This window comes from Sphaeramia orbicularis, chromosome 14 (assembly GCF_902148855.1).
Source record: "Sphaeramia orbicularis chromosome 14, fSphaOr1.1, whole genome shotgun sequence".
NCBI lineage: Eukaryota > Metazoa > Chordata > Actinopteri > Kurtiformes > Apogonidae > Sphaeramia > Sphaeramia orbicularis.
In genome coordinates, this window is record NC_043970.1 from 42,113,567 (window position 1) to 42,126,477 (window position 12,911).

A 12,911-nucleotide genomic window follows, 5' to 3' on the forward strand; every position below is an offset into this window, starting at 1 on the left:
ATGAAAAACCATTTCCTTAAGTGTTATAGTCCAAATACTCAAACACCTAGAAACCATTTCTCTTTACAGCAACAAACAGGCTTTCCTTACAAATCAGTTTTCAGAAAATAAACTTTAAATAACCTAAAGTAACATTTAATTTCCACAGAAAGGCTCAGAAACACTGTTACGATCACAGGTCATAAGCCACATGAGAACGGTATTCAAACACAAAGCCATTACTGATAATTCCAGCTGATGTGTTTGACTTGGAAGCCATGGAAGTCTGGGACGAGATAGAGACTCCAACATAACCCACAGGTCACAAAGTGCAAAAGGCTCCATCAACAAAACACTTGTCAACTTCCTCCACATTCAGCACGACACTGAATCTCACAGTTCATCTTGTTATACAGATGTGTTCATTGATAGAAACTGGGTAACTAAAATATCCTTGTTCTGAAAACAGGACATGTTGTAACAAAGGTGGAAAGTAATGTGTTTTAGTGCTCCTGATAAAGCTGGGTGTCAAAGTCCTCAAAGCCACAACCACTTCCTGAAATAAGAGTAAATATGCATCGCTACTAAAGGCCAGAACACAGCTGATATATGGCCTCAATGTAGAAAACAAAGCTGGAACCAAGGTTATAATAGTTTTGGATTTTTCATTATAGTTGAGTTTTATTTAGTTTTGACTTTTTTTTCTCTAATTCAGTTAGTTTGAATTCATTTTTAGAGCAGGGTTTCTAGTTTTTATTAGTTTTAATTTTTTTCTAAATGCTTAGTTTTAGTTTAGTTTCAGTTTTAGTTTTGTCATATCTCTTATCTTCCTCGCTGTCATATTCAAATAAATCCCATACAGGACTCTGCTGCATTCTCCCAACTTTAATCTCTATGTTTCCAGGCAGAGTGGGGACAAGAAGACGACTCTAAACAACAAGTGATGAGTAATGACGGACCGTTGCTTGAGTGAAATAAATTGATTTCGTATCAATACGACACTGACAAAGACGAAAATGAAGGGAATTTTATCCATAATTTTTATACGTTTTAGTTAGTTTTGTAAGCACACAATTCAGTTTCAGTTAGCTATTGTTTTTTCTTTTAATTATAGTTTTTATTTATTTCAGTTAACGAAAACATTTTTTCAATTCTAGTTTTCGTCATTTCGTTAGTTTTTGTTAATGATAATAACCTTGGTTTGAACATAAATACAATGTGTGTAATTCTCACTTCAGTTGAGAAAACATCACAGTAAAGACTAAGATGGCTCTATTTTACCAATATTATAAATATATATAATATATATCACTCCAAGCAATTTATGTCAGGACCCCCTAACTGTTGGATATTAATAGTCAAGCAGCTGTTAGCCCAAATTAAACGTCCTGATCTTGCTACCTGCTGCACTGTTGAGAAATGACGTTACTACAAATGTCTGATGTTACAAGTTCGCCTACATTTCTCTTTGAGTGGTCGTAAAGTCACTGTTTGTTGAATTAAAACAGGTTTTTAGACCTAAATCTCCATTGAAGGATCAAGTAGCGGGGTAGCATCCACACAAGAATTTCTGAAGCTCAGAGCACAGTGGAGCTTTATCAATTAAAACAAAGGATGAGTATGTGATGACACCACCATGCATCCATGTATACGTGTGTCCCATAGCTGAAGCACTTCCACATGACAGTGACATCACATACTAATCCTTGGGCTGACTCCTATGGGAAGTAGGAGAATAAAGACATGTGAGTTTGACTTTACTTGACACAGAGATGGTGGAAAAAATGGGTAGAATTACAGCAGAAGGAGGCAACATAATTACAAGTGTCCACAAAATCAATGTATGGTGGTTACTCATAGTGATTTGCTGGAAATGTATACGTTTATAGCAAGTAGTTGTGAGGTGCATTATTAATCTTGAGAGGAAAATAGAGTGGACTTCACATAAATCTATAGCTAGATTAGACAGTGAGTAAAATATGTTCCTAAAGTATTAAAAAACAAAGTAAAGAGTGAAGGTAGCATTAGCTTGTTCTGGATTTTGTAGATGTAAATTACTTTAAAAGAGTGAAATTTTGCTCTTTTTTTTTTCAATAGAATTGTTCCTTTTTCCAACATTTCCCTGTGGTCTACATAAACTGTAAATCCTCTGCTTGGGTCTGAATTCTTCATTAATTCAACTCCACAGGTCCATCTTCAACCCTATTTCTGAGTAATGACACCAGAAAGGTGGTTTGGAGCGCTGGCCCTTTAAATGCACATGAGCCACTTCAGGCCCCGCCCCCACCAGGTTATTGGCTGTGCTGCTCTGTCCCATTCAACCTACAACTGAACATTTGAGGTAATGGGCTCCAAATTTGGACATATGTTCAGTATGGACTACAACCGCTGTTGCTGACAAACATTTATGTCGAACTGGAGAAATGTTCGTCTGGAGTCTGGACCACATATGTGCAAATGTTGTGACGCAAGCAACAAATTAAGAAGGAATAAAAACAGGTTGTAGAAATCCACTGGATTTTTGCCCAAATGAATATAAGGACAGTTTTGCAGCACCTGGAGGGTTCAAATTCAAACTGTATGAACTATTAGGGTCCAAATACACAAATAAATGAACCACATACTAATAAAAGTGGGTTTGGATAAATATGAGCTCTTTAATGTTATCATGGAGATGTAGCTTAGCTTTGTGGGTCAGATCAAGGGAAAGTGAACATGTGCTAATGCTAATGGTTTTCCTCCTGTTAAAAACACTGAACCAGTAAACATTCAGTCTGTGTTCACTGAAGTTGAGACACCAGCACCATCCTCCTCAACCAGAACCAGTTGACTGAAGTTAACAAGGGCTGAGTTCAAGACTGTGCTGCAGAAATGCAGATGTTTATAAGGTTAAAATCATGAGACTGAACATGAACAAATTCACAAACTGTGTGAGCCAATCACTTGCTGTATGATAAACATTTGAAATGATCAGTAATGCTGTCAGATAAATGTCTGAAACATGAAGCAGAGTTATAAGACTGATGCTTTGTTACTGTATATTGTTCATTATTTTATCAACATTATGACCAAAGTATTTTTGTTACTGTTATCTTTACTTTTATGAAAGTGATCAAGGATTTGTGAATTTTTATTCAGTATTTAAGTCCTCCATTAAATGTCGACTGTTAGGCCTGTGACTACATAACTGAGTGTTTTGGTTGTAATTCATAAGGAAATCAATATTTTGCTATAAATATGGTCAGTCTTGTAGATAAACATGTTCTCTAAAATACCAATGTCCATTTAGAACAAGAGTTGAACAGGAACAGCATGTTACCCATTTTAGTGTAAACCCTCAAAAATAGACGCTCTTTTTCAGCGGCTACATGAATGAGCAAGTTTTTGTAAATTTCACATAATAAAGTGAACTCTTTTGTACTTTTGTGTCAGTTCCCAAATTAATTTTTCTCTATATCTAACTTTCCTTAAGGGAGTCATCACCATTTATTAAGATATTATCCTCTGAATTTTACATTTTCCACTGTGAATAATGAATTTTCCTATTTTTAATTTAGATGTTTATGAAAACTCAGAGTAAATCCAAAGGAATAGAGAAAACTGAGGGAAAAAAAAAGACTATGAGTAAACTGTATCCTTAACTGAACACAAACCCAGTGTGTCCATCCACTGTCATTGATCCAACTCCAGGGGTTTTACTGGTGAATCTCTGTGGACCTCTGGGTTTTAGTGCCTCTTTTAACCCATAAAGACCTAGTGTGACTTTGGTGTCAGTTCCCAAATTAATTTTTCTCTCCATTTAACCTTTTATTATATAATTCATCACCATTTATTGTAATATTATCCCCTGTATTTTGCATTTTTCAGTGAAAATCAAGTATTTTCTCATATTTAATTCACTGATCATGGAGATGTTCATAAAAACTCAGATTAAACTTGAGGGTTATTATATCTGAAACAGAGAGAACTGGAAAAAAAACTGACTTTTTAAGCAAATCTGTCATTAACTGAACATAAACCCAGTGTGTCCATCCACTGTCATTGATCCAACTCCATGGGTTTTACTGGTGAATCAATGTTGTAGAAGATGACAGTGTTTCCACGGTAACTACGGAGCCTCTGAGCACCCAAATGGGTCATATCTGATGACCCATTCATCTGATGAAATGATGAATAACTGTATTTTACACTAATTATTTACATGGATTGATAGGATTAGTGGATCAACAGTTTATATCAGTAGATGATTTTGGTCGCCAGTGGATGTTTGGGTCTTTATGGGTTAAAGTACTTGTTAAAACCTATACAGAAATATAAAATAAACTGATTTGTGTCATTTAGTTAAAACGTTACAGGTCACTGAACAGCAACTGTGGTTTTACGTTGTACCACTTAAATGTCACTCTGCACATTTCTGGCTGGAATGTTTCAACCTGTTTTTCAACTTGTTTTGCACCTAACAGTTCTATTTCAGCACATTATAGTTATTAGACAGACTCTAACCAGATCTTTTTAAACTTCTAATTTATAGTGTGCAGTGCATAGTGTTTGCTCTTACGTTATATCTCTCTTTACTCATGTCTGCTGTGGTTTTATATTGTTATTAAATGTGTGTCGTGCTGCTGCTACACTGGAATTTCACAGTTTGGGATAAATAAAGTACATCTATCTATCTACATTTCTCTTCAGTTTAACATCAGAGGAACTTTTAGGTTAGTTCACTAAACTTTCTCATCATATGAATCAAATAACTCAGAAAGGTTCTGACAGACTAAATAAAAACAGACAGACTAAATAAAAACTCTTGCAGAATTAATTTAGCTGCAAAACACATGCTGAATTTGCATGTAACAAAGATTCAGGCTGAGAATATTCATTTAAAAGCTTTAAAATCAACATCTTAAACTGAGCACATATCTCTTTATTTCCAACTTTGTGAATAATAACAGACTCTGGCGTCAGTCTGTGAGTTTTAGTGCCTCTTTTAACTCCTAAAGATGGAGTGTGACTTTTTTGTCAGTTCCCAAATTAATTTTTTAACCATTTAACCTTTTACTATATAATTCATCACCATTTATTGTAATACTAATCTCTGTATTTTGCATTTTTTTCAGCGAAAATCAAGTATTTTCTTATATTTAATTAACTTATATACATCTTCATAACACCTCAGACTAAACTTGAGGGTTATTATATATATATATATATATATATATATATATATATATATATATGTAATTTCCCAGTTTAAGACAAATAAAGTACATCTATCTATCTATCTATCTATCTATCTATCTATCTATCTATCTATCTATCTATCATCTTAAATGAGTGCAAATCTCTTTATTTCCAGCTTTGTTAATAACAGAGTCTGGCGTCAGTCTGTGGGTTTTAGTGCCTCTTTTAACCCATAAAGACCGAGCGTGACTTTTGTGTCAGTTTCCAAATTAATTTTTCTCTCCATTTAACCTTTTATTAAATAATTTATCTCCATTTATTGTAATACTATCCTCTGTATTTTGCATTTTTTCAGTGACAATCAAGTATTTTCTTATAGTTAGTTTATGGATCATATACATCTTCATAAAAGCTCAGATTAAACTTGAGAGTTATTATATTATATTATTTCATATTGTTTTATATATATAATTTCCCAGTTTGGGATAAATTAGTACATCTATCTATCTATCTATCTATCTATCTATCTATCTATCTATCTATCTACATTTCTTTTCAGTTTAACATCAGAGGAAGTTTTAGGTTAGTTCACTAAACTTTCTCATCATATAAATCAAATAAATCAGGCAGGTTCTGACGGACTAAATACAAACTCTTGCAGAAGAAAACATGCTGAATCGGCATACAACAACAATTTAGCCTGAGAATATTCATTTAAAAGCTTTAAAATCAACATCTTAAATGCGAACAAATCCCTTTATTTCCAGCTTTGTTAATAATAATAGAATGTGGCGTCAGTCTGTGGCTTTTAGTGCCTCTTTCAAAGCCACCATAGTGTTTTATTCTAGTTAAACCCATGAGGCTATGTGTATCTGGAGGAATAATGTAGTTAATCATTACAAGACAAGTTAAAGATTCACTGGGACCTGATATTAAAACGCCCCAAGCTGCTAAGATCGTGACCATTTTCAGCAAAAAAAGGTGTGTTAGATATGAAAACCACAAACGTAGATGTAATATAAGCCATACAGAGGGGATTTGTGTCCCATATAAACGCGTGTATTGTTTTCATCTGGAGGCTATCAGGGCTCAGCTAATGGGAACTGTATCTGCAGGCCTCAGACACAACCATGCACATCCAGACAGACCTTTAAACCACAGCACAGACAAAAAACAGACACACAGCAGAAAAGGACCCAGGCTGAAATGGTCTACTCACAATCCAGATGTTTCTTTTTTGGCCCCATTACTTCATGCGTGGTCGCCTTACACACAGTTTTGGAAATCGCAGACCCGGTGACACTGTGTTGAGCAGCGGTTATCCGGTCCGTAATGCTCTGTCCAGACATCTTTTATCGGCTCAGATAGACGGACACCGTTACAGAAAGTGTATCAGATCCAAAGAAATAGCCTCGGTTTTGTGGTCGGTGTCAGTCCGGAAAGGCTCGGTGCCACCTGAGAACACTAGAGACAAGACAAGAGACAGACAAGAGACACAGAATGAGACGACGGAAGGCAGGCAGGCGGTCCACTTCACTAGGAGGCTAGCTTAGGTTAGCTAACATGCTAACTACTGACAGAGAAATTCACCGTCGCCGGTTTGAATTAAAACACCGGCTGAATCCACGACAACAACTAGCCATAATTCGCCAATGTAACATACGAACCCAGATATTTAGGTCGAACCCACACGTCTACGGTCTCTTCTCCTCTTCCCGTACAAGTCTTTCTCACATATCGTAGCTCGACGGACAGGATAAAAACAGAAGCTACTTCCGGTGTGAGCCCTTCAAAATAAAACCCAAAATCACAATCAGGATTCAGACAGAACAGGGGCGTCAAACTCATTTTAGTTCAGGGGCCACATTCACCCCAATATGATCTCAACTGGGCCAGATCAGTAAAATAATAACAGTGGAAAAAAAGTAAAATTACATTATGATAATGTTTACTTCTACAATGTTTCCTTAACCCTTTCATGCATGAATTATGAGCACCTTAATTGAGATTTTTTTCCTCAAATGTTTTTATTCCTCTTTAACCTTCATCCTACCATGACAGTTTACATACAAAACTTACCAAGTGGGGTCTTTTATGACCCCAGTCTTATTTTGGATGCAATTCAGTATGAATTGAAAAAAATTGTCATGATATGTCACTTAGTCAAATAGTTAGTATGCAGCAATGTAACCAAAGTATAAAAATACATTTTGTAGTGATGTTTATTGTGAAATGGTCAATGGAACAATCAACAAACAACTAATCTGACAAATGCTTGTGCAGCAGTATATCGAGCAGGTCTACCTCTCAAAGCCATATTTCACTGTAAAGGAAAAGAATATCATGTTACAGATAGATTATTACAGGTAAGTATGTTAGAAAACATATGTGTCATCAGACAAAAACTGCCAATTTGGGAAAAAAATGTTGGGGTCATCCATGACCCCGGACACTCAGTTCATCATAACAAGTTCAGTTGATGTGATGATCCAAAACTTTTTACAGTACAAACACCGGATGACACCAAGGAACAAACTCCTGAAACCATGAATAAATGTTTCAGTTTAACACACAATGACACACATGAAACAACGTCTGGGGTCATAAATGACCCCGCTTGGTAAGATGAAGGTTAAGCATGAAAAAAACCTTGCGATTTAATTTTTAAAAAAAATATTATTATTTTATTTTTATTGTTATTATTTCTTTTTCTTTTCCTTATTCTTTATTTTATTTTTTTTATATTTTACTTTTCATGGGGTTGCAAAAATGTCCACTCGGCTGGACACCATGCATTTCATTTTTGAAGCAAAGAAACATGCATTTACTGATATACTGTGTAAAATCTATGAAATAAAAACATTTTTAATGCTGCTAATCTGATGTTTTCTCACATTTTAACATAAACTAATATTAGTCATTACTCACTTCATGGAGATAATATGCAAAAAAAAACAAAAAACTTGTACATTATTTACATTATTTTTTACATTATTTTACATTATTTTTTTTTACAGTCTAATAACAATAACAAGCAAAAGATTTACACTCAAACATGTTGCCACAGATCAGGTTTATTGAGAACAGCAAAGTTACAGTAACTGTATGAATTACAGTGTATGGGATGGTGCCTGAGCGTCCGCTATGTCGGCTGATATGGAACTAAAACAACAAAACCCATGAATATACAAGAGAACAGCAGTAGAACAACTGTCCACTCAAGTGACCATTATGCATGAAAGGGTTAAAAATTCTAATAACATGAACAACTCGAAATGTCTTCAGAAAAACAAGTGCAATTTTACCAATATTATGCCTCAGTTTATCAGTTTATCATTTACACATGTACGTTACAACTTACATTACAATTACAAATACACAAAACATATAGTACCAGGTATAATATTGGTAAAATGGCATTTACTTTTCTTAAGACATTTCCCTTTGTTCATATTTGTTCAGGTTATTCACATTTTTTGTAAAAGGATAGTTTGTTAATGTAAACATTTTCATGTAATTTTACTTTTTTTTCACTAAAACAAAGATAAAATCTGCAGTTGTCATTATTTATAGGTTATGATAACACTATTTTACTGATCTGACCCAACTGAGATCTAATTGGTCTGTATGTGGAAATGAATTAAAATGATTTTTACACCATTGATTGTTAATATCTACAGTGTAATTTTTGCATTTCACTAATTCATCTTACGGGCCGGATTGGACCCTTTGGCGGGCCGGATTTGGCCCCCGGGCTGCATGTTTGACACCTGTGAGAGAGAGAGAGAGAGAGAGAGAGAGAGAGAGAGAGAGAGAGAGAGAGAGAGAGAGAGAGAGAGAGAGAGAGAGAGAGAGAGAGAGAGAGAGAGAGAGAGAGAGAGAGAGATAGATAGATAGATAGATAGATAGATAGATAGATAGATAGATAGATAGATAGATAGATAGATAGATAGATAGATAGATAGATAGATAGATAGATAGATAGATGTACTTTATTTATCCCAAACTGGGAAATTACATTATTTGTCCTCCAGAACCCCTCACATATCAAACGGGTACAAACTAAAGTCTCAATAATCATTGCAATAATGAATAAAGTAAGGAAGGTTTTGGATCAGAAATCACTCCACTCTCCATCTGAGGAAACAACTGCAAGACCTCACTATGGCCACTAAACATCATTCAAAAAAGAACAATAATTTTGAATTTTGACATTCATATTCAAAATAAATACATTCAATAACTTTATTTTTATTGCACCTTTAAAAACTGAGTTTACAAAATGCTTTGACAGACAAAGCAAAAGTGCACAACAGCAGAATTAAAACACAGAAAACAACACAACACAATAAAAAAGATAAGTACACCAAATACAAAATCATGTCTAACTTGGAATGTGTCATACTGGAGAGGGCAGAAAAATCATAACATGAAGCTGTTACATCAATCAATCAACCCACAAAAATGTTGCAATTTTCCCTTTTGTTGCATTTTTCTTCTGGGGAAACAGCTTGCCACAATATTTTCTTTGTACCCATAAACATTTTTTTTTCCATGATATATTTTTTTTTAAATGTGAAGAGGAAAACAGGACTTTATTGTTAACAAAACAGTTCTCATATCCATCAACTATTCTACAATTTTTCTGACAAAAAACAAGGAAAATATTTTCAACACAAAAACATCTAAAACCGACAGTTTGACAGATTCAGTCCACGTGTCGTACATTTCATAATTACGTACCTTGCATTTCATATGAACAAGAGATTCACCAAGGGTAAAAATGAACAAAAAAAAAAAGTGTGTCTGCTGGAAAGTCCAGGATGTCGCCAACAATAAAAACTCAGTGTTACAACAGATTTCAGATACAGTTCTGGTATGAGTCTCACAGTGTACAGACATTTTATATCACCATGCCCTCATTTACATCAGTATAGTATATTTTTCTGTAAGGCTCATATTTTCATATTTGTACAGCATCTATGCTCTTTTTTTCCTTGTTTTTTTTTTTATCAGTGCATTGAATATTATTACACTTTATTGCACATTTTGTACATTCATGCATATTTTTATATAATATTTTTATTTGTCTTATGTTTTTTTTTATTTCACTATTTTATAAATATACGTTTATTGTTATTGTTGTCTCCAATGCACCAAGATAAATTCATATACGTGAAAATGTACTCAGTAAGAAAGTCCATCCTGATTCTGATTGCGATATTTAATTATGCGTGTAGAGTACTGAAATGAACATGAGCAAAAAAACAAGGGGGGGGGGGGATTGAACCATTTCTGCAGGTAAATCAGTATTTAATGATGGATTAGATTAATTAAATCTGGCATTCGTGGTGTCCAGATAATCTCATGTAGGTTCGACAATATTCTTTTTTTTCTGAAATGCATGTTTGTTTGTTTTTTACACAATTTACACATATACTGTATATGCCAGATGTATAGTGGTCATGCATTTCAGGAAAAAAAACAATAATTTGCAGCTGATGCCCACAGTGTAAATAGTGTCATTGGAGAAATATACTCTATATCACAGGTGTCAAACATGCAGCCTGGGGGCCAAATCCGGCCCGCCAAAGGGTCCAGTCCGACCCTTGGGATGAATTGGTGAAATGCAAAAATTACACTAAAATATTAACAATCCTTTTAATTCAGGTTCCACATTCAGACCAATTCAATCTCAAGTGGGTCAGACCAGTAAAATACTATCATAATAACACAGAAATAATGACAACTCCAAATTTTTCTCTTTGGAAATGTAAATATTTTCATGTATTTACACTAAAACAAAATATAATTTCACAAAAAAAGGGAATAACCTGAACAAATGTGAACAACTTGAAATGTCTTAAGAGAAGTAAGAACAATTTTAACAATATTCTGCCTGATATTAAATGTTTTGTGTATTTGCAAGTTATAATGTACGTGTGTAAATGATAATCTGAGGCATGATATTGTTAAAATTACACTTATTTTTTCACTTTGTTCATGTTATTCAGATCGTTTGAAAGGATAGTTTGTAGATGTAAACCTTTTCATAATGTAATTGTACTTTTTTTGCTCTACAACATAGAGAAAAGTTTGGAGTTGACATTATTTCTATATTGTTGTGTTATTATTTTACTGTTTCGGCCTACTTCAGATCTAATTTAACTGAATGTGGCCCCTGAACTAAACTGAGTTTGACACCCCTGCTCTATATAATGTAATAATAATAATAATAATAATAATAATAATAATAATAATAATAATAATAATAATACAGTGATAGTGAAATTGCTGCTTTTATTTTATCCCCATGTTCCACTAACTTCCGGTTTGGTTGTGGTTAATGTTTAGTGACTTGACGCTCCCCTCATTACGTCTTTCTTTGGTTCCCACGCTGAACCCCGTCCAGTTATTTACAGCGCCTCCCCCTGCTGGCTTTAAATCATCGTTTAAATGGACTGAGGGGTTTGTCGGAAAATGGCGGGTCTATTTCCTGCCCAGCCCTGACCTCTCAGACCTTTTGCACATTATGCACTAAGTGTGCAAAGATGAAGGTGTCCTGCTGGGATGTCTGAAGGGTCTCACATCTGTCCTGCAGAAGCATCCTGTCTGCAAGGTGGCCCATGTTTGTCTGCAGCAGGGGGCTCAAACTCATTTTAGTTCAGGGGCCACATTAAGCCAAAACTGATCTGAAGTGGGCCGGACCAGTATAACAATAGCATAATAACCTGTCAATAATGACGACTCCAAATTTTTCTCTTTGTCTTAGTGCAGTCCAAATTAAATTAAACAAATATGTACATTTGCAAACTATTCAAACAAAAATGATGTGAATAACCTGAAAAAAACGGAATTTTTTTGAGAAAAATAAGTGCAATTTTAACAATATTACACCTCAACTTACCGTTTATACATACATATTACAGATTGGACCTACAAAGGATAAAAGGATAGTTTGTAAATGTTAATATTTTCATCATTTAATGTAAGTTTTTACACTTAAAACAAAGAGAAAAATTTGGAGTTGTCATGACTTATTTATAGATGTAATGTAATATTAGGTTTTTGTGAGAGGTTTTTATGAATTACGAGAACCTTAATCAAAAATTTTTCCTGAGTGTTTTTATTCCTCTTTAGGCATGAAAAAACACACTGCGATTGAAAATTTTCTTCTGAAAAATAAATAAATAAATAAAATAAAAAGAATTGTGAAAATGTAAAAAAAAAAAAAAAAAAAAAAAAAAAAAAAAAAAAAAAACATTAAAAAAGTAATATTGAAAAAAAAAAAAATTCTTATGAACCTATTTTTCATGAAGTTGCAAAAATGTCCACTCAGCTGGACACCACACGTTTAATTTTTGACGCACAGGAACATGTATTTACTGAAAAATTGTGTGACAACTATGGGGAGGGCTTGTGATTCTGGGGGTTTATGCTCAGGAGAGATTTACACAATGTTACCAATTCATGTCAGACAAGACATGTAGTGTCTAAAAACTTTAATAACTATATGTGTAAAAACAAAAACAAAAAAAAAACAACGAAAAGAACAACAAAATCCATGAATATACAAGAGAACAGCTGTAGAATAGCTGTCCACTGTAGTGACCAGTATGCATGAAAGGGTTAAACTAAGAAAATTTGGAGTCATTATTTCTAGGTTATTATGCTATTATTTTAGTTGAGATCACATCGGTCTGTATGTGGAACCTGAACAAAAACGACTTTGACATCCTTGATTGTTAATATCT

General features: G+C 34.1%; 1 protein-coding gene across 25 annotated transcripts in view; it reads right to left on the reverse strand.

Annotated features, from left to right (window-relative positions):
• picalma (phosphatidylinositol binding clathrin assembly protein a) overlaps positions 1–6,938 on the reverse strand; it is a 60,112-nt gene extending 53,174 nt beyond the window's left edge. For 20 of the 25 annotated variants that reach the window (XM_030153760.1, XM_030153759.1, XM_030153757.1 and 17 more), the window contains exon 1: positions 6,377–6,506. In XM_030153760.1, coding sequence (XP_030009620.1) covers positions 6,377–6,506 — 130 coding nt within the window. Of the gene's footprint in view, positions 1–6,376; positions 6,622–6,824 lie in introns of those variants that run through there. The other 5 variants (XM_030153765.1, XM_030153766.1, XM_030153763.1 and 2 more) reach the window with 1 other exon arrangement.
• Positions 6,939–12,911: the final 5,973 nt, after the last annotated feature.